Source organism: Puma concolor, chromosome C2 (assembly GCF_028749965.1).
Source record: "Puma concolor isolate L17-30 chromosome C2, mPumCon1.1.hap2, whole genome shotgun sequence".
Taxonomy (NCBI): Eukaryota; Metazoa; Chordata; class Mammalia; order Carnivora; family Felidae; genus Puma; species Puma concolor.
The window spans coordinates 146,724,222-146,746,309 of NC_141675.1; the positions used below are offsets into that span (position 1 = coordinate 146,724,222).

Genomic DNA, 22,088 nt, shown 5'->3' on the forward strand with positions numbered 1-22,088 from the left:
AAAAGTCACATTAGTTCAGAGGCAATTTTTCTTAGCCCATAATATTTCACATTCACATGGTAACAGCTGCTGAAATGCAAAGTCCCCAAACACAGCCGAATACAGCACAGTGGCAGATGCCATGTCCACGCACTGCATGAATTCTCCCTTGGCAGAGTTTCCCAAAAGCTTTCCTCACAAGTCCTACCGTATGGTGGTCCTAGGCTTTACGGTTTCTTCTTTCCTGTTCTTGTCTCGATAATCCAGGTGTTTTGATTCCTCTTTCTACCCACTCGTGTTATATTCACTTTTTTATCTTAATTGTTTTAAGTTTATTTATTTATTTGGAGAGAGAGAGAGAGAGAGCGAGAGAGAGCGAGCATGCACAGGAGAGAGGCAGAGAGAGAGGAAGAAAGAATCCCAAGCAGGCTCTGAGCTTTTAGCACAGAGCCTGATTTGGGGCTCAGTCTCACAAACTGTGAGACCATGACCAGAGCCAGTATCAAGAGTTGGACGCTTAACCAACTGAGCCACTCAGGTATCCCATATATTCTCTTTTTTCTTAAAGGTGAAGTCCAATGTTTTCTATAGTATTTACTGCTAAAAAGTAAGATGCGAACTATGTGAATATTTTTAGCAGTGTATTTAGTTATCCGTCCATCCATCTATCTATCTCTCCGTCTATCCAGCATTGGGTTAAAAAGTTGCAAGCACGTAACTGAATTACTTACCTATTGAGTAGTCTGCCCCAACCTTGTTTTTCCCATAATCCCTGTTATTGTGAAGATCTCAGGTCTTTTCAGAAACCCATGTAACACATGGCAGAATCATCTGAACCTATTTCTACTTCTTAACCTAGCACAGACTCAGAGATAAATATAAGAAAGAAAATGGAAAGGGGACGCCATTTTTCTCCAAATCAGAGGTTCTTGAAGTATGGCAATCTTGCCCTTGAGGGGACATGTGGCGATGTCTGGAGACATTTTTGGCTCTGTCACTGGGTGTAGGGGGTGGGGGAGGAGATACCACTGGCATCCAGCAGGTAGAGGACAGGGATCCTGCTAAACATCCTACGGCGCCCAGGATAGCACCCCCACAACAAAGAATTTTCCAGAAAATGTCAAGAGTGCCCCCGTTACGAAACCCCGCTCTGATCTTTAGGACGAACACTACAGTCATGATTAGCAGATTGTGAGCAGAGAAGGAGAAACACAGCTGTGCCAGAGGGTGAGGACAGAGAAGGAGGCCTGTGGATAATGGAGAGGGGACATCCGCGAACCTTGGCATGTGCAAACATTGAACACTTTATACAGTCTCCTCAAATGGCTGTTTTTAGAATCTTCCAAAGTTGGTTTACAATCACCCACGACAGCAGGTGGTTAAAATCGGCTTTTCCTCTAATTATCTCCTTGCTCCAGTGAGAAGACGCACACGAAGCAACACATCCAGGACCCACACGCTCCCTGATAGTCCACCGGCCCTCAACTTCACTTGAGCGTCATCTGTATGCTCGGCAGTTGTCGACAGAGACACCCCAGAGGTTCGTGCTAAATGAGATCTTTTTTTAAAAAAATTAATTATTCTGTCTAAAGTGAAAGAATCTTTGGAGAAATCTACCCCCACGGCTCCCAGGTGCTATGCTTTTGATTTCATGATATCCAAGGGTTGCTAAGAAAGAAAAAAAAAAAAAAAAACAACCCAGCAGCACGTTGTGCCTTTGAGTGGCAAGAACGAGCCGTGAGCATGTCAATATACAATGGGAACCCGTCAGGATTAAGAAACGAAGGACTCGGTGGCTCTGGGTTCTGGGCCTGGATCCTGACAGACTGTGTCACTCAGATCTGGGTCACTAAGAAAGTGAAGGCTCCCTCCTCTAACGGGCTCCTGAGCTGGGCTCCAAAATGCCTGCACGCTGGCTTCCGGGATCATTTATTCTCTAAGGGAACGGCAGAAACAAAACAGTTCCCTCTTCTGTGTCCCAAGTTAAAAATCACCTAATTATTGTTATTCTCTGACACGGACACTGGTGTTCTCGAACTTAGTGTCAGAATGATGTGGGAAGCTTGTTTCACACGTACATCCGGGGCCTGTCATGGGCTGAATTCTATCACCCCAAATTCCTATGTTAAAGTCCTAATCCAGTACCTCAGAAAGTGGCCATATCTGGAGGTAGGATTGTCAAAAGAGGTCATTACAATCAAAAGAGGTCATACGAGTGAGCCCTAATCCAATCTAACTGCCGTTCTTATAAGAAGGGGGAATTGGGCCACAAACAGGCAGAAGGGGAAAGCCATGAGAAGACACTGGAAGAAGACAGCCTTCTATAAGCCAAGGAAGGAGATGGCAGCAAGCACCAATCCCACTCACACCTTGATTTCCTCTGGCCTCCAGAACTGGGAGAACATAAATTTCTTTCGTTAAACCAGCCGGTCTGTGGTACTTTGAGACAGCAGCCCTAATACAGGGTAGGGGGGTGCACCTCCATTTTTCTGCAGGAATGCGGCCCCGGTGGTGAGTTGTCTTGACCACAGGGACTAAGATCACGCTCTGGGAATAGCTGAGCAACAGGACAGAAGGAGCCTGGGACCCAGATGACTCAGAGGAAGGAGTCACCAGGGGTAGACGACTTCAGACGGTCTACCCCTGGTAGATGGGAGGGAAATCAGTTCCATCTTGCTTAACACGTTGTCACTGTGGGTCTCTGTGACATGCAGCAAAGCGTACAGTCTAGTTAACAAGCTCCCATCTCGTCTCACCAGGCGGTGAAGCAACACTTGGCACCGATAGCAATGGGGCCAGCCTACACCTTGCTTGTCCTGCCAGGATTGGCCTGTGCACCACCACAGACTGCAGGGCATCCTGTGCCTCTAGGACTGGGTGTCCCCGACACCAGCCACAGTTGATGTGATTGAGTATGGAATGGTCCGGAGTGTGAGCCACATCTGGAAAGCCCAGGCTCCCTCCTGCACTTGCCCTTCATGCCCGTTAACCTATCTAACCTGTCCTGCCAAACCCTACCCCTGTTTCGAATGGAGCTTGTGACAAAAAGTCTAAGTGGCCTTCAAGTATTCTTTTTAAGACACAGAGCTCAGAGGTGCCTGGGGAACTCAGTCGGTTAAGCCTCCGACTCTTGCTCTCGACTAATGTCATGATCTCACGGTTTGTGAGTTCCAGCCCCGCATCGGGCTCTGCGCGGACAGTGTGGAGGCTGCTTGGGATTCTGTCTCCCTCTCCTCCCCCCACCCCCTCCGCCACCCCACCCGTCCTCTCTCTCTCAATAAGTAAGTAAACCTAAAAATTTTTTTTAAAAAAGGCACAGAGCTCACAAATGCATTATGACTTTTATACTACTGAGACACATGCAGACGTGCACAAGAGCATATACACCTGCTTCAAAAGTGTATAATCAATGTGTGACTCTACAACAGTGACTTTTCACAAACATATGATGGCTCAGACATTCTATTATGCATTAGGTCAAACCTTATGAAATCAGTGATATTCCATCATTTTTTTTTAAGCCTAAAAACAGTAATTTCTTGGGCTTCAAACTAATGACTTTGCCTCTATGACAGTCACTTCAGGGGGCACTCCAATGCCTTGAATAATTAAAAGAAATTTTTTTTGGAACATGTCCCTCGAAACTGTCATCCCAAGCAGCTGTATATAGGAGGAAACTGGGTTAGTGATGCTCCTCTAGCTTAAGGGTGAAAAAGTGAAGAAAACAGCTGGTGGGGAGGCCGGGGTGGGGAGTTACTAAATAAGCAAAGAACATAAAGTTTCAGTTAAGTGAGATGATTGCATCCCAGAGATCAGCTCTACAGTCAATGATAATGTAACATACGCCTAAAAACTTAAGATCTCACGCTAAGTATTCTTATCACAATAAAAAAAAAAAAAACTGGTTAAAACTGATACAAAATAGGGGCGTCTGGGTGGCTCAGTCCGTTAAGCGTCTGACTCTTGACTCTGGCTCAGGTCATGATCTCACGGTAGGTGCGATCAAGCCCTGTGTGGGGTTCTATGCTGACAGTAGAGAGCCTGCTTGGGATTCATTCTCATTCTCATTCTCTCTCTCTCTCTCTCTCTCTCTCTCTCTCTCTCTCTCTCTCTCTCTCAAGAAATAAACATTTTTTTAAGCTTTAAAAAAAATTGGTATAAAACACAAACTCCACGTAATTAAGAAACATCATGTGCGCAGGTGCACCAAGGAGCGCCGGGTGCATCACGCGCTGGGGGAGCGGGGCTCCCGCTCCTACCTTTCAGGGATACCCAGTAGTGCTTCCACTTCCTCCGGGTGGCCGACTCCACCTTCTTGTTCTTCTTGTGCACCAGGAAGTTCTTGACGGCCAGCGCCCCGGCCTTGCGTACCGTGCCCTGCGCGGCCGTGAGCAGGATGTCCGACTGGCCCGGGGAGCTCAGGGTGCCGCTGCTCTGCTCGTCGCTGTGCGCCGAGCCCGCCTCCTCCAGGCTCTCGCTGTTGGTGGTGCTCATCTCCAGCTCCCGCCGGAAATTCTCGTACACCCCCTGGCGGGCCGCATCCCCAGTGGAGCTGCTGCCGCTGTCGCTGCCCACAAAGGCGCGGCCGGTGGGGGGCGAGTAGCTGGAGTTGGTGGCATTGGATCGCCTGGACAGGAGGTCCGTGTCGGTGGTGGCCCCTTCGATCCCGCTGTCCGCAAACTCACTGCCCTCGCCGACATTAACATCCTTGGGAGCCGAAAAGGGAGAAAAAGAAGATGTACATCACGCAGAGAAGCAAGCCACAGACCGTGTGGCCGCAGGGCTGCGCGAGACCCATGGGGCGCTGCTGCTCCCACTCGGTCCTGGACCAATGACTCCTCAAGCCCCCGACCCACGCGAACCTAACCTGCCCGCAGAGCGGCTCAGGAAGACCACCACGCCACCCTGGCGTGAATCTGAACAGGCTGAAATGTTCAAGAAATTTATGTATTTAAAAACAAGGAACCTTCCAGAGAACTCACCATGTATCTGACTTAGGTAATTAACTAACTGGCGAATCCGCTACTGAGCTTCTCCCACCGCCGTGGCTGGGCGCCCCTCATCAGTCTGCCCAAAACTCCAGGAAATTCTGCAGGCTGATCAGTGCTTGCAGAGGTAGGGGTTACAATGGAGAACAAGGTCTTTACAGCTAATACTTTTTTTTCTTTTTTTTTTAAATAAAGAGCCTGGAGTTAGGAGTCTGTTTTGTAATGTGGGGACTAAAAAGATACCTAGCATACCGCCTCACCCACTCACCCAGCAAGGACCCATGTCCCACGAGCAGGCAAGAGTCCTCATGCTGGAACCAGCTTCACTTCTTGAAAACAAGCAGCCTCTCACCCTGCATGGAGCTAAATAAGTCTGTGGGGCCCACAGCTCCAGTACAGGCTCTCCAATTACCTTGCCCTTTCAAAGCTGGGATGCTAAGAGCCCAAAGCAAGCTACTCACTGCCCCCGGGCCAAGTGACAGCTTGCGGCAACTGCCAGCGTGTGGGGGGGGGGTATCAATTCCCAGTCTAAAAACATTTGGAACTTCCAAAGCACAGTCCCTGCTCTCAGGTTGAACACTTCCGGGACACAGACAGGTCTGTTCTTAAACCAGAGTCTTAACTGCACTAAAGTGCGACCGGCATATCCATAAGCAATAATTAAATAATGGTAGTCATCAAGGAAGGATAATGATAGCACTGTTGGACAAGACAGCTCAACAGCCTCATGGATAAGAAGTCAGACTGATTTTTCTCAAAGGAAGAGAACAGGAACAGGGGTCTGACATAGTGGTATAGATGGTAAAGTAATACATGCTTTGGGGATTTAACCATTTTTTGAGCCTTAAGTCTCGTAAGCATCTAATTGTGGTTCGAAAATGTAAAAACTGACAGTTCTGGGTTGGCATAAAAATGAATGCTTTGGGCTCAAATATTTGCTGAGAGGCAGTGGGGCCGAATGAACCAAGCCACAGACGAGCACTGTCCTGCGTGAAGCCCAGACAGGTGCTGAGCCCGGATCTCTAAGCATCACAGGCAGTTCTAAGTTAGGGCCTCAAAGTTCACTTCACCTTCATCGTGAATAGATACTAAGTGAACAACTGAAAGATGGGCGTAGCCAGATGTGACAAACAGGAGACCCAGAACGACAAATGCTCTATGATTCACTCGGGTGGAATCTAAAACTGTTGGATTCAGGGGCGCCTGGGTGGCGCAGTCGGTTAAGCGTCCGACTTCAACTCAGGTCAAGATCTCACGGTCCGTGAGTTCAAGCCCCGCGTCAGGCTCTGGGCTGATGGCTCAGAGCCTGGAGCCTGCTTCCGATTCTGTGTCTCCCTCTCTCTCTGCCCCTCCCCCGTTCATGCTCTGTCTCTCTCTGTCTCAAAAATAAATAAATGTTAAAAAAAAATTTAAAACAAATTATATATATATATATATTAGAATGTTGAATTCATAGAGCAGAGAGTGGAACAGTGGCTGCCCGGGGGTGGGGGGAAATGGGGAGATGTTGGTCAAAGGGTACAAACTCAGTTATAAAATTAGTAAGTTCTACGAATCTAATGTGCAGCATGGTGTGTGTGTGTGTGTGTGTGTGTGTGTATATATATATATATAGTGAATACTGTACGTACACTTGAAATTTACTAGGGGAGCAGATCTTAAGTGTTTTCGCCACAAAAGAAAAAAGGTAACTGTGTGAGGTGATGAATGTGTTAATTAACTTGATTGTGGTCATCATTTCACAATATATACATATATTACATCATTATATTGCACCTTCAAAAACAACAACAAAGAGAACTGTATGCAAAAGGAGAAAAATACATAACTTTATAGTGGATATAGCTGCAAATGCTATCTCAGCCAGGTGTTTAAGATTAACTGGGAACCCTCTCTACTATCTACAACTGTTCTGAAAGTAAGAAAGAAAGAAAGAAAGAAAGAAAGAAAGAAAGAAAGAAAGAAAGAAAGAAAGAAAGAAAGAAGAAAAGAAAGAAAAAAGAAAAGAAAAGAAAAGAAAAGAAAAGAAAAGAAAAGAAAAGAAAAGAAAAGAAAAGAAAAGAAAAGAAAAGAAAAGAAGGAAGAAAAGGGGCATTTGAGTGGCTCAGTCGGTTAAGTATCTGACTTCAACTCAGGTCACAATCTCACGGTTTGTGAGTTCAAGCCCCACATTGGGCTCTGTGCTCACAGCACAGAGCCTGCTCCGGATCCCCTGTATCCTTCTCTCTCTCTGCTCCTCCCACTTGCTCTCAAAAATAAACATTAAAAAAAAAAAAAAAAAAAGAAGAAGAAAGAAAAGAATAAAACGAGGAGGGAAGACAGTAGCAGGAAGTGGTTAAGATATCTTCTAAGGACCAACTACATTTCCAGTGGAATTGAGACCCATGGGATTTACAGAGCCTTAAGGGGGATAAAGAAACTGTGGGTGCCACTCAGGGGCACACTGCCCTGCATCTGCTGTTCCCATCATTTTGCTATCTGCCGTCCCGCCTATTAACTGCCAGCAATGGTCAGGAAGGAGCCAGATCCAGTGGATAAACATCCTCTATACAAACAGAGAAACACAGTTAAGAACTCACATTTCTCCCAGCAGGGATACTGACTATGTCAATAAGACAGTAGGTAAATTCACCATTACTGATTACTCAAGATAACCATGAGTAGTGGGAGATGAGGAGTTTGTGAATTTCCTAAACATCTGGATTCATCTTCACGTGCCTCGATCTTTCTCTGGAAGAAGCAAAGCAATCCGCGACAAAGTCGCATCTAAAATGCAAAAAGGCGAGAAGCTTCTCTGTAAGACAGGGAGAGATCAGCTACATGGGTAACCTCCCTAGTCCATGAGAGAAAGGCCTCCGAATGTGGGGGAGAATGAAAAGGCGTCTTGCAATGCCCAGAGTTCAGCTGCGACAGCACCTCACAGATTCTGTCTCAATAGTCAACTCCATGCCTTGCCCCCCACCTTTTTTTTTGGCCAACACTGCTTTTTCCGGGTTTTCCCAGCAAAATCTGAGTGACTATCTACATGCCTTGACTTGCCAGGCAAAGAACTCAAAGCCCAAAGTTGGGGGAAGGGGAGAGAAGGGATAAAAGAGAAGGAGGGAAACAAGAAGAGACCAGATAGGCCAAACCCTCAAGAGCATGTGTCTTGACCGTCTACTCTCCCACAAACCATTTCCCCCTTTACAGAATGCCCTGAGGCCTCTATTGAAACTAGGAGTTAAGACCTCGGTAGACACTCACCTCTCTGTCAGACCTGAACATCTGCTCATAACAACTGATGCTCTAAGCTTGCAGTGGCCCAGGCTCTGTGTGTTCACCTCCCGGCCGACCACTAAACTAAGCAGAGGTGATTACCCCAGGTAGGAGGCCTGCTGGCCCCAGCCGAGCATGCATACCTATACAACGCACAACCCGTGTAACCACCGAGGAATGCTCTGGACCAATGATCCAAGCCAACTCCACCTCGTCTCCACAAGTGGCTAAGCAGGCTAAGTGGTACACATCCCCCACTGATATGTGACCCAGCCTGTTGGGAAACATGCCGGCTGCCCAGCCCCAGCCCCTATTAGGTCATGAAGCTTGGGATGTCCCACATACTCAGAGGCCTGGATTATAGCATCATGGGAAACCAGAGGCACTACTCAACACCTGAATGGTCAATGGAGGGCTCCCATGACACCAGCAATCTCCAACTTCAGTGTGGGGAAGAATTATCTGTAGAACTCTACTACCCAGATGCCTAAGTGCCACACGAGAAATACAAATTTATAGGTCTAGGACAAACCAAAGCCAGATACTCTGACAGAGAGGCTCTGGGTTCACACTTTGGTTTTTGTTTGTATTAAGTTTTCATCTTAAATCCAGTTAGTAAACATACAGTGTTGTATGTATGTTTCAGATGTACGATAGAGTCATTCAACATTTCCATACATCCCCCTGTACTCATTGGGTTCACACTTTGCAAAACACCAGGCATCCCTCTATGGTTGCATCCCAGATGCCCATCACTCTCAGATGCCAGGATGCATTTCACTGTAAAGCGTTTTCCAACAGCTCAGAAGAAAGGCAGCACCGGGGTCACGGAAACATTCCTCGGTGGTCATCTTTCCAAGGGCTCCTCCTCCTACCCACCTCAGTCTCAGATTCTCTCTCTCTTCAGAAGCCCCTGAGAACCTCCCACTGTTCCCGGCAGCAAGGAATCTAGAAAACCAACCCCTGGGAAGAGTCTCATGGGAGCCTCAGCAGTGCTTGTAGCAAATGCAAAGTAGGTTCCTACATATCACCGGAGACATCCTAGCGTCTGATAGGTCCTAGTATTTAATCAGATACTGAATTTTAATTCAAAAGTCAAAGCACATCTGGGGCGCCTGGGTGGCTCAGTCGGTTGAGTGTCCAACTTCGGCTCAGGTCATGATCTCCCAGTTGACGAGTTCGAGCCCCGAGTCAGCTGTGTGTCAGCTGTGTGCTGACAGCTCAGAGCCTGGAGCCTGCTGTGTCTCTCTCTCTGCCCTCACTCATGTTCTGTCTCTGTCTCAAAAATAAAATAAACATTAAAACAATTTTTTTAAAAAAGCCAAAGGACATCAAGGGAAGTGGTAAGACCCTAGCTACACCAAGAAGTAACTCCCAACATGGTGCACGGTCTGGTTAGAGACTTCTAGGAAATTGCTCAAAATAAAGTCTCCGTGTTAGAAACACTCCACTGAAGAGGCTTCCGATTATACACAACATTCATGGGGTAGAGAGGCTGTTAAATCCTGCTGTCTCTGGACAAATCCTCCCAAGCCAGATTTTTAGAGCACTCACCAGTTTCCACTGCACTGGCAGCTTCCCAGCATTAACGTACACACTTTCCTCTTGGATGCACAAGTGGCCAGCTGTAGCCCAAGGCCCGCTACAGCTGCGAGGCAACAAGAGTTTTCATAGTCATCCTAGCTGGGCCACAAATGCCTAAATGAGCTCCAGTATGAACATGGGGGAAGCAAGTGGCAAATTTCAAGCCCGTTTTCACCACCTCTGTAAAGCGAAGGGCCACGCAGCCCTTCCACGCAGAAGAGTGTGGGCTAATGATACACTGTGGCAAGGCTCAAGTTGTTTCGGGGTGACTTGCAAAATACTCTTAAGGACAGGGATTCTGTGTTAATGAAAGGTGAGCACAATTTTGAAAAGGTAATTAATTAGCCACAAAGTTCAAGGGCCGTGGGACAATTCAAGGACCAGTAAGATCAATCGATCGATCATTTACTACAGTTGTAAGTTGAATACAATTAGAAACTATTTTGTTGGCAGGGCGCCTGGGTGGCTCAGTCGGTCAAGCATCTGACTTCGGCTCAGGTCATGATCTCGTGGTTTGTGAGTTCGAGCCCTGAGTCGGACTCTCTACTGTCAGCACAGAGCCCGCTTCAGATCCTCTGTCCAACCCCCCCCACCGCCCCTCCCCTGCTCGCTCTTTCTCTGTCTCTCTCAAACAATGAACATTAAAAAAAGAAACAACCAACAACTATTTTGTTGGTTACTTTAATGTCCCTGATGAATCCAGCTTACTTTCATCATAGCTGGGCCACAAATGCCTAAATGAGCTCCAATAGGAACATGGAGGTGCTGACCTCCTGTATAGAGAAGCTCAGTCAAGAAGAGCTCACTGAATTTGTGGGTTGAGGAAATTTCAACCTGCAGAAGCTTTGAATTAGAACAATTTTTGCCGTGTTAAATAAATTCTAAAATACTCCTCCCTCGGAACACCTGGGCAGCTCAGTCAGTTAAGCGTCTGACTGTTGATTTGGGATCGGGTCATGATCTCAAGGTTCATGAGATCAAGCCCCGCATTGGGCTCTGTGCTGACAGCAAGGAGCCTGCTTGGGATTCTCTCTCTCTCCCCATCTCTCTCTGCCTCTCTCTCTCTCTCTCTCTCTCAAAATAAATTGAAAAAACATTTAAAATAAAATAAAAATAAAAACAAAATAAAATCCTCCTCCCCTGATTTCTCATCTTATTTTTATCCCCAAAATGTAAGTAAGTACCCCCCCCCCCACACACACACACACACACATGCACACACATGAATGAATACTGTCTTTGGCTCCCAGCATTCCCTCCTTGGTATACTCAGTATATTCTTAGTATGCTCTTCCTTGGTAATCTCAGTATGGTCAATACTGATCCTAGGGAAGTTACTTTGGGCCAATTTGTGCCTCAGTTTCCCCATCTATAAAATGGGGATAACAGTCATCTATTCTTTAAGACACTTTATAAGATAATGTGGAGTTAATCCAACAAAAGTTTCTAGAACTGTGCCCAGCACACAGTACCTGCTCTGAAGTGTTAACTCTAATTACCGTTCATTTCCATCCTCAGCCTTACTTTCATCTCAGCCCAAGGACAGAAGGCACTAGCTGACCTCGCTCCCTAGCTCCCTGCACGAACATGGAAAAGAGGTGGCTGATGAAAAAACTGTGGAAAACAAGGGCTCCTGGGAAAAACAGGCCGACCAAGGCTGGTGTGAACCAATGAAACCCCTTTCAAGTATTTTCACATTCACACAACAGCATAATGACCTAAGAAAATGGTGACGTTTTCTACACTGTAGATTGATAAGTCCAGGTCGCTGTCACTAATAATTTGCTAGAAATATTTCAGTGCTACTTTTGCATCGCTGTAAGGCTCCCCCCCCACCCCCAATGTCCACTGCCTTTTTGCATTTCTAATTCTGAAGTTTGTAAATTCTACCCCTAGGCTTCCTGCTATCAGTCCCCGTGCACATGTCCCAACTCCTTTTGAGGCATTTCTGAAACCCGACTCTATTTCCCCCTTCTCCCTTTCCCAAGGCAAAATTTCCAGACCTTGTTATGTTTCCAAAACCTCTTCCCTTTTTCTCTAATGATTCCCAACGGGAGTGACTCAAAATTTCTCTCAATCACAAGGACGGGAAGCAACGTTTTTACCGTTGCTAAAAAGCGAGGCAGAAGTAAGTTGGCAAAGGCTTGGCACGTTGCTTCAGGTGACTGCAGCGCGGGGACCGCCTTTCTGTCTACGTCAGTGAATCATCTTCTCTCTTTTCATCTGGGTTTCTATGTAGGTGCCTCGAACCCTGTAGTCATCCTTCCCCTCATCCTTCCCCTCCCCACGATGTATCTATCACATGGTCCCACAGGCTCCTGGCGACCTTTCTTAGAGCCACACCTCTGGTTCGGCAACAAGCTGTCTCTTCCCTCATCCTTCCTCACTGCACCCTGCACGCCAGCTGCTAGGTAACCTCCCAGGAGCGCACGGAAGGCCCCTCAGCCTGCCTTTCAAAGCCCCCAGCGAATGTCCAGCCCTCGCACTGGAGCGCTGGATGTACCTGAAACTGAAGGAGTCCTTGCAGCGCACGTTCCCAACCTTTCTCGCTTTCAGGAGTGCTTACCCTTCAAGGCTCGGATCCCACCCCTCCCTTCCGCAGCTTGAAGATGTTTCTTTCCCTCCTCCAGTTGCCAGGCCATCTTCTCTGCAGCATCTCAACCCCCTTCCCCGCCCCCGCTGTGCTCCAGACACACTGGCCTCTTCACTCACTGTGCCCCAAACACAAAGGGCACATTCCCACCTTCCAAATCAGTGGCCACTTTTCCTTCGAGTCTCTACCCAAGTCTGCTCTCCACAGGGAGCCAGGCCTGACCACCCTGTCCCAAATTGCCTCCCGTGTCCCCCATTACTGCATCTTCCTGGCCCTGCTCTCCGTCCCACAGCACGTTGAATGCTTATTATGCTAATTGTGTTCTGCGTATACACCCCCATTTCACCCTGAACTAGCCAGAAGAGCTCAGGGACCTTTTCTTGTTGACACATCCCCAAGGGCACTTCAAACAAATAAACCCACCTTGGAATGAATGAACTGCTGTTCATGTTCTGCCAGAATCTCCAAACAGGGAAAACAGTTTCTCGCGGATTACATTTTGGTTGATTTAAATGGTTTAGTCATTTCCAGGTTCAGCTCATGCTCGGCTACGGCTGAGGTGACAAATCAATCCTACTTCTCATGCTTAACTTTGCAATCTACAAGCAATCCCATTTGATTATGTTGTCTATGGGAACAACCAGAGTTGATTTAATATTTTTAACTTAATTTTTTTTTTTTTTTAAATAGAGCAAATTAAGAAAGACATGATGGGCTGTCCTACGGCCCATCTTAGATAATCTGCCAACAGTGGTCCAAAGCAAACGGGGCCCAAATGATGATGGAAAGCCTATATTGGCTCTTTCCTAAGTTCTACCTTGGGCTACATGGAGACCCTCTTAGCTCTTCATAGCAGGCTGGCTGGGAGGGCGCTAAACTCCCAATCCCAACCCCTCCTCCTCCCCAGTGATGCTAGGAAACCAGCATTTTCATCAAGGGACACAGTTCCTCCTCTTCAAGCACTAAACTAAAAATGTGAATTTCAAAGGCTTGAACTTCCCCAGCCTACATTAGCATAAACGAGCAGCTCTCAAAGTGTGGACCAGGGATCCTTAGATCATTTCAGGGTAGACGGGGGCTCTCCCTTTTCCAAATACCTGGGCGAGGCCACATTTTCCCCCGACCGCCTGACCAAACTAGCATATCACAAGAGAGTGAATGCAGAAGCAGATAGGCAACTGTCAGGACTTATGTGCCAGAAACTGCAGAGGTTTGCAAAATGTAAAATAACACCTCTCTTCCCACTAATTTTTTTTAAATTTTAGAAAAACAAAAAATTTAAATAAAAAAGTTATTTGCGTGAACACGTAATGGGTGTATTAGGGCTATTTTAAAACGACTCAACGAGCATTTTCTTTACTTTTCTTTTTCAATTTCTAATGTGATAACTATGTATGAATATAACCCAGAAGCAGAAACAGAAGTCTTCTGGAGTCTGCCATACTTTTTAAGAGTTCAAAGGGGTCTGAAATGCCAGACAGAGCCACCCCTCAACCACCTGCTCGCCCCACCCACTTCCCAAAAGGAGATCTTGCCGAACACGGATGGGCTTGCTTTCAAAACTACCTCATTGCTTAACGGAGATGCCAGAAAAGAGGAAGATCAAGGGTAAAGCAAAAAAGCAGCACCAAACAGCAGTCGGAGAAGGGAAGGAAGGGAGGGTTTGTTGTTGTCGCTGGTGTTTAACTTTATACGAAAATACGTTGTTTCGTGAAGAATTAACCTGAGGTTATTAACCAGAAGCTTCTAGATGGACTTTGGGGAAACCATGGAGCCCCAGGAATTGAATGCAGAAGAGGGGTCCATGTGTTTCTCTAAGAAAAAGATCCAAATTTTTTATACAATTCTCAAAGGAGTCTGTGACCAGAGGTTAAGCATCTCTTGGATGCTGAGGTCAGGGAACATACTTATTCCTGAGCCATTTTTAAGTGGAAAGCAAAATCAAAATTTAAACACCAACACAATTTTCCTAGGAACTCAAGATCGTCTTCTGACAATGCTGTACCCTCTACGTTGCTGAAATCGCGGATTCTGTGACTTGCTTCTCCAAACCAGAAAGCAAAGCTTTCTTCTAAAGCTGTTGTGAACACCTCTCAGGAACCACCGTCTCGGGCTATGGGGGTGGATATTCCCGTGTTCTTTTCAGCCAATCACCCTTTTTTGCTTCTGTACCAGAACTGAGGATCCTCATCTTAAAATCTGAGGACACAGGAGTTGAAATCTGTTCAAGAATGAGAGGTCGCATGCCGTGGGATGTGGGATTCTGAAGAATGGCCCTGGGTCAGTGAGGCAGGAGACCTGGATTTTCATCTAGTTGGGACACCTTGTCATCTCATCTCTTTACATACACTTCTTCCCATGAAAAGCAAGGGGGCTGGACACAGAGGTGATCTGTGAGCTGGAAATCAGGCTGAAATGAATCCCTGCCAGTGGCCCACAGAGACCAGAAGCTCTGGTCTTACCAGTGGAGATCTCTCTTGCCTTACCCCGTTCCAACTCCATACTACAGTGTGAAGGATTTCTGGGAACACTGAGGTAGTCAAATGCTGCACAAACACACGAAACTACCAAGAGCGTCACATCTCCACAAGGGGCGCTGAGCAGGGTCCCCTCGCTGTCTCAAGGCTGTGTCTCCCTGAGACATTCTTGGTACAGCTGCCCCCATTCTCATCTCCTAAGAGGATGAATGAAGCTCTGCTCACAAGTTATGCACAATGGAGCCAAGCCAAAGCTTCCCTCTGAAACACGGAACCTGGCTAAAAGACGCCCCATCAGTTGGCGGTTTTCTCCTTCCACCTCACCCACTGAAAGTCTCAGAGACAGAGGAGGGCTGAGCTCTAAAATATTAAGTCAAACTTTTCCATCGCAACTAATGATCATTATTGACTGAGCTTGTACAGTGTGCCATATACTGTGCCGGGAGTTTCGCGTTCTCTCGTGTGGAACTCACATTACCCTATTTAAAGAGGCACCGAGATCCATCTAGATTACACGATCAACAGATAACAGGGCTCAAACGGACGAGCTCAGATCTGCTGGATTTCAGAACCTCTTTGCGTGACACCAGGCTGCCCCAACTCTGTTAACCACAGGAATTATCAAGACGGTAAAAGTTCAGTCCGAAAGACCGGTAATGCATCAATCAAATCAAGGGGCAGTTTCCTCTGTATTTCTGCAGAAATCAATACAAGTAAACTCTGCTTTAAGTGGTGTGGGTAAACCCTCCCAACAAATGAATACCAAACTGATTCGCAAGACTAATTTTTAGGCATGGTGCACGCATGCGCACACACACACACACACACACACACACACTCTCTCTCTCTCTCTCTCTCTCAAACATATTGAATTAAAGAAATAACTCCTCAGCACTCACTGTGCAGCAGACATATGACATGTGTCACTTTTTCAAACCTAAACATGCACTCCAGTGCCTCATGTTTTAGTAACACGTCCAACTACTGAACAAATACAAAAACAGGGAAAACGGTCAAAAACTCTTTTTCAATCATTTTCAAATCAAATTAAGTTGTTCGCATTATTTCAGATAAAACATATTTTATCCCAGGCTCAGAGGCCATGCTCTGGGGCCAAATGTCTGCCAGAAACTCTTCTTTCTGGGGAGTAATATTGCTGACAGACAATTCCAGATTCAACTACGTCACCAGGGCAGATGAGGCGACTTTAATGTCTATGATCCAAGCCCACTGGAGAGATCCCCTGGGTCAGAAACTTTTACCAACAACAACAACACAAAAAAGAACAAAAAAAGAATTCTTTTCAAGGAAGCTTCCACACCCACCGTCTCTTAAAATACACTGTTTGGAACATAGTGGGTTCTCAAGAAATCGCGTTGGATGAACACGCCAAACTTAGACTAGGAAGCGTGGGTGGAGGGATAGTGTTGTGCATAATTCTGGGGTTTGTTTCAAGTCATTAAAGATCCTCACTCAACATATAAAGTCAATACGAAAATAATACTTCCGTTTTTTTTACAGACTCCGCAAAAGGTTTCCATACGCAGTATCCCATTTGGTTCTCCCAGTGGTCCTGTCCGAGGCTGGTGGCACTCACCCTAGACAGAGAAGGAGCCCGCGGTGCACGCAAGATGGAGAGACTTGCCCAAGGTCACCGGTCAGTGAGGAGTGAGCCAGGATGTAAATGGAGTCGTCAGGATGCCTCGTCTGTTGCACTCTGCGTTACATTAAGCTGCCCAAGCAGTGACTTTATGAGACCACACTCAGATGATCTCACTTCCATATATTAACGATTTTAGAAGGCGACAAGCCAAAGATGGAAACGTCATAGAACAATTACACGTGAGCGCTTTCAGTGGCACCCGCTCTGAAGGAGAGAACCGCTCTGCCCCTCTCTTTTGGGTGCAGTCAGCCGTGACTCAAAGGCTCAAAGCCCCACCCGCGGGGTGTGGGGTGAAGCAGAGGGTCCAGCCGTCCCCTGCAGTGGAGACCCGGAGCCAGAATACGGCCAGGCATGCCTCTCAAATCCCACACAGAATATGTGCTACCGTGGCACTGTTCCAGGGAAAGGGGACAGTCACAGGTGATGTTCGCCTTCTCTGAACTCTGAAGGCCGGCAGACCATCTCTTTTTATCAGCTCTGCGTGGCTCACTCAGTTGAGCATCCGACTTCGGCTGAGGTCATGATCACACAGTTCGTGAGTTCGAGCCCTGCAGTGGGCTCTGTGCTGACAGCTCAGAGCCTGGAGTCTGCTTTGGATTCTGTGTGTGTGTGTGTCTCTCTCTCTCTCAAAAATAAACAAACATTTTTAAAAATCTAAAAAAAAAACAAGGAAGGAAGGAAGTTCTGACATGTGCTACAACAATGCATGAACCTTGAGGGCACGATGCTAAAGGAAAGACGCCAAGCACAAAAAAGGCAAATACTATATGATTCCACTTATATGAGGTCCCTATAGTAGTCAAATTCAGAGATGCAAAATAGAATGGTGGTTGCCCGGGGCTGGGCGGGGGTTGGGGGGGAGGAGAGAGGTTGGGTACTGGGCTTCAGTTTTGCAATACGGAAAGGGTTCTGGAGATGGATGGTGGTGATGGCCGCACAGCAGTGTGGAGGGACTTAATGCCAGCGCACTGGACACTTAAAAACGGTCAGCGTGGTGGGGCGCCTGAGTGGCTCAGTCGGTTGAGCGTCCAACCTCGGCTCAGGTCATGATCTCGCGGTCTGTGGGTTCGAGCCCCACGTCGGGCTCTGTGCTGACAACGCAGAGCCCGGAGCCTGCTTCCGATTCTGTGTCTCCCTCTCTCTCTGCCCCTCCCCCGCTGATGCTCTGTCTCTCTCTCTCTGTCTCTCTGTGTCAAAAATAAATAACATTAAAAAAAATTTTTTGGGGCGCCTGGGTGGCGCAGTCGGTTAAGCGTCCGACTTCAGCCAGGTCACGATCTCGCGGTCCGTGAGTTTGAGCCCCGCGTCAGGCTCTGGGCTGATGGCTCAGAGCCTGGAGCCTGTTTCCGATTCTGTGTCTCCCTCTCTCTCTGCCCCTCCCCCGTTCATGCTCTGTCTCTCTCTGTCCCAAAAATAAATAAAAACGTTGAAAAAAAAAAAATTTAAAAAAAAAAATTTTTTTTTAAATGGTCAACGTGATAAATGTTATGGGTATATTTTTCCCACAATGAAACATAATTTTAAAAAGAAAAGGAGGGGAGAGGTCAAACACGTTCCCTTTAGTCCATATAAACCCAGAGGAACATACAGTTAACTTTTAATTATTCAAATACAGAAATCTAGAGCAGTAAAAGAAAAAACAAAACAAAACTACCCCCTGATGACCTATACCTGAGAATTTAAAATTCCAAAGTAGGGGAACCTGGGAGGCTCGGTTAAGCACACGACTCTCCATTTCGGCTCAGGTCATGGTCTCACGGTTTTGTGGGTTCAAGCCCCCCATCAGGCTCTGTACTGACAGCGCAGAGCCAGCTTGGAATTCTCTCCGTGCCCCTCCCCCATTCACGCTGTCTCGGTCCCTCTCAAAAAATAAACTTAAAAAAAATATTTTAATTTAAAAAATAAATAAAATTCCGAGATAAAATTAGAAACCTGAGATTTTGGACACTTAAAAAATCTGCTCTCCGGGGCGCCTGGGTGGCTCAGTCGGTTAAGCGGCCGACTTCGGCTCAGGTCATGATCTCGCCGTCCGTGAGTTCGAGCCCCGCGTCGGGGTCTGTGCTGCCAGCTCAGAGCCTGGAGCCTGTTTCGGATTCTGTGTCTCCCTCTCTCTGACCCTCCCCCATTCATGCTCTGTCTCTCTCTGTCTCAAAAATAAATAAGCGTTAAAGAAAAAAAAAAAGAATCCATTATTAAAAAATCTGCTCTCCAGCAAGAACACAGAGAGTCTAATGCCAATTTTCTTTGCCTCCTTCCTTAGGTTCTCCACCATCTGCCCATCATACTTAGACCCCCTTTCCGAGAGAACTTCACCTTGAAATGCCTGTTTTGCTTGCACAGGAGCAGTACCAGAGGTACACCGACCACTGGTCGGGTCAGAGGGCACCTGCTGTTCCCCGGCAGACCGCACTGCCGTTAGCCGGTCACCCTGGTGGCTGACATGCCTTTCGATGCAAATGGGCTTGATCTGGATTTCTGATCCAAAGCCCCATCCTGCAAACCACGAGCCTACCCTAGACCCAAGCCAGGCCTCCCAGAACTCTGCTACAGGGGCACAGCAGGACCAGAAGAGGACTTTGGTCCCACCTGGTCCAAGCAGGAGGGCTTGACAGGTCCTTATGCTCGTGTGGGTATCATTACCGGTTAAGGTGGGGAGTCCTCTTTCCGTTAGCAAGACGCTTCTTAAAAACCTTTGAAAAATGTCTTCCCACCCACCCTCTTGTGCCCTAGACCCCGAGGCAGGCAAGTTGAGCATTTTCACTCCCATTTTTCAGAGGAGCAACTAGAAGGCAGGGTTTGCCCAAGGTCACACAACTAGTTGGCTGCAGAGTAGGAACTGGAACCCGCCCGTGTTATTCCTTCCGCTACACCTCCCTCCAGAGACAGGGCTGGCCAGCATCGCAAGGAACAGGAAATTGAAATGGCTCCTGGTAAGGCAGGAAGGCTGCCAACCTCCGAGAGAAGTTGACAAATGACCAGAGCCCGCCCTGAGTCGAAAATGCCTCCTCAAAGGAGCTTCCGACTAACCCCTTCCCACCTGCGGTGCTGGAGACAGGAGCTGTAAGAGGCCACAGCCCACCATGCCCATCTGTCCGGGGAGAGGAAGGAAGCTCAGAACCAGCGAGCTGCTGCGGCAGATCGGAGTTGGACAGGCAGTCACTTCCCAGTAAGAACTTAGCAGCTTTATTCTCACTCCCGCCACATCACCCCCCGCCAAACACACACTCCTCCCTTCATCCCACCCCTGCCCGCGGAACGGGAAGCGGGGCGAAGCAGAGGTGAGGCCAGCCCTCGGGGAAAGCGGTACCACCTGCAGCAGCCACCGGGCAAACAGGGCACAAGCCACTAAGAGACGGGAATCTCGCGGGAGCACAATCATGCACTAAAAGTCATGCACCGACTCCAAAACATGGAAACAGACTTCGGTCACTTTACCTGAGTTGTTTTTGCTCTTCTGCCTTGCATGCTGTTGCTATGGCTAATTTGTGGGTTGGTGGCACCTTCGGAAAGACAGTGAGATTTCCTACAGGGGAGTGTGTTGTAATTACTGTAAGGAACAGAGTCTTCAGCAGCAGCCGGTGGCATCTTATGGTTTGCAAGCTCGGGGATATCAGACACCAGATTCCGACAGTAGCCTGCAAATTTGCTCCTTGGCCCCCCGTTTGCCGTCACCCCGGAGTTTTTCTGAGCGTACAAGTCACCCAGGGAATTGGCACGCTGACAGGCGCTGAGCCGCCGCGGACTCGCCCGGGGTTCCATCCCCCGAGCCTCCTCACAGTCTTTCTCTTCAGTGGAAACCAAGATTTCTTCGTTGCTTGTTAAATGTTCTTGGCTCAGATCGGAGAGTGAGAATTCCAGGCTGTCCTCCCGCCAGATGTCTGCAGATTTGGAGCGCTTCTTCTTAAAGCTCGCCGTCTCCATGAAAGCGGGCCCATTGGATGTATAGGGATGCTGCCTCCTGCCCCCGTCAGCCAAGTACGCAGCGTCATCCCCGTAAAGCCTGCTCTCCTCCGAGTCTGGCATGCTCTGCACAGAGGCGGCTGTGAGGACGATGCTGCTGTCTACGCTGGGAGCGACAGAAGAGTCGGTGTACGACACGGGTCTCAGGCCCATATCCACTCGGTCCACCCAGATGGGGCTGCCGAAGTCCTCCAGGGCGCCTTCTTGGGAGAAGGGCTCCAGGCCATTTTCGGCCAGAGACTGGGGGATGCTGGGCGTGCTGCTGGACCGCGTGCTCACTTCGGAGTTCCTGTGGATCACCTTCCCCGAGGACGCGTGCCTCGTCCGCCGCGCCTTGTGCGACAGGCGCAGGGAGCGCGACGTGTGCTTGCGGCCCAGGCTGGCGTGCTTTTCTCCATAAAACTCATGCTCTACATTTTGACTTTCTGCGTTTCCCATGGTTTTATGGTCTGTAGCACAGGGGGGGGGGGGGAGGGGGAGGGGGTGGAAAAAGGAGGGGATAATTGAGTCACCAATGGGTACGGGCAGTTCAACAGAAAAGAACTCAGGGTGCAGGGCGGGCAGACGGCTCGGCAGGTCACAGCGTACCCACCTCTCTCTACCCACCCGGCAGGTGCTCGGTCTCTTACCCGGTGGCAGGTGAGAACCAGCGTCATCCACTGAGATGGGCCCTCCCGAGATGTGTGAGAGGAGCCTCAGCAAGGTGTTCAGACAAGGAAACTCGTCTTTGTCCAGAGGGCAGCTGCCTATGGGGAACCTGCCACCGCGCTGCCTCCATGAGGCCGCCAGCCCTAAACTCTATACGTAACAAAGTTCTCAAACCCCGAGAGCACAAACCGAGGGGTCGGGCAAATGCGTCACTTTCTGCTTGAAACTACCCGTATTTCAAACAACAGTTAACAAAACTCACAGGTGCATGTGATAACCTCCCTCCCTCCCGATGCGTCTGCTTGACTCAGACTTCAAAAATCAATCAGAACTGGGAAAAGTCAAGATGTAAGTCCGATCAACTCCTCCTAGTTTTTCAAAGTCAAAAAGGGAAATGGGCTTGCTGCTTTTTATTATCATTTCTTTTTTTACCTTAAATTCCACAGCACTCTGAAAACCTTAACTTGCGGTGTTTGGGAGGGGGTGCGGGCAGAAGAAAATAGAAACCCCGCTCTCTGCTTAGCAGCAGACCAATGGGTTTATTTCTGGCAGCAAACCCAAATTGAGAACATTGATCTGGTACAGAGTGCCTGCAAACAGACATTCACATCATGAAACCACTAAATGTGATTCCGCCTTTTGGGGCTGCCCAGGCTAATCCAAGCCCTTCCTTAACATTTTTCCAGTCTCTCGCACTGACCTGGTGACCTTATCCACCATAGAAAAGAGACAAACCTTCCAAGCTCAGCGATTGTGACTCCATTGGCCTATTCTCCTTGCTCTGCTCTTTCTCTGTACCATTCAAATTGTAGGCACTCGAGATATACACATAAAAGTGGCCAGAATGGAAAGAAGAAAAATATAGTAGCTGGACATATTCCTGAGTTGATTTTTCCAACCACCTACACAGTCATTCATTCAGAAAATATACACCGAGCACC

At 47.9% G+C, this 22,088-nt stretch overlaps 1 protein-coding gene across 10 annotated transcripts in view; it reads right to left on the reverse strand.

Moving 5' to 3' along the window:
- TIAM1 (TIAM Rac1 associated GEF 1) overlaps positions 1–22,088 on the reverse strand; it is a 394,514-nt gene that overhangs the window by 116,388 nt on the left and 256,038 nt on the right. For 7 of the 10 annotated variants that reach the window (XM_086675833.1, XM_086675832.1, XM_086675835.1 and 4 more), the window contains 2 exons: positions 19,975–20,948; positions 4,239–4,686 (listed from right to left, as the gene is read on the reverse strand). In XM_086675833.1, coding sequence (XP_086531959.1) covers positions 4,239–4,686; positions 19,975–20,937 — 1,411 coding nt within the window. In that variant the 5' untranslated portion in view covers positions 20,938–20,948. The remainder of the gene's footprint in view (positions 1–4,238; positions 4,687–19,974; positions 20,949–22,088) is intronic. The other 3 variants (XM_086675838.1, XM_086675839.1, XM_086675840.1) reach the window with 1 other exon arrangement.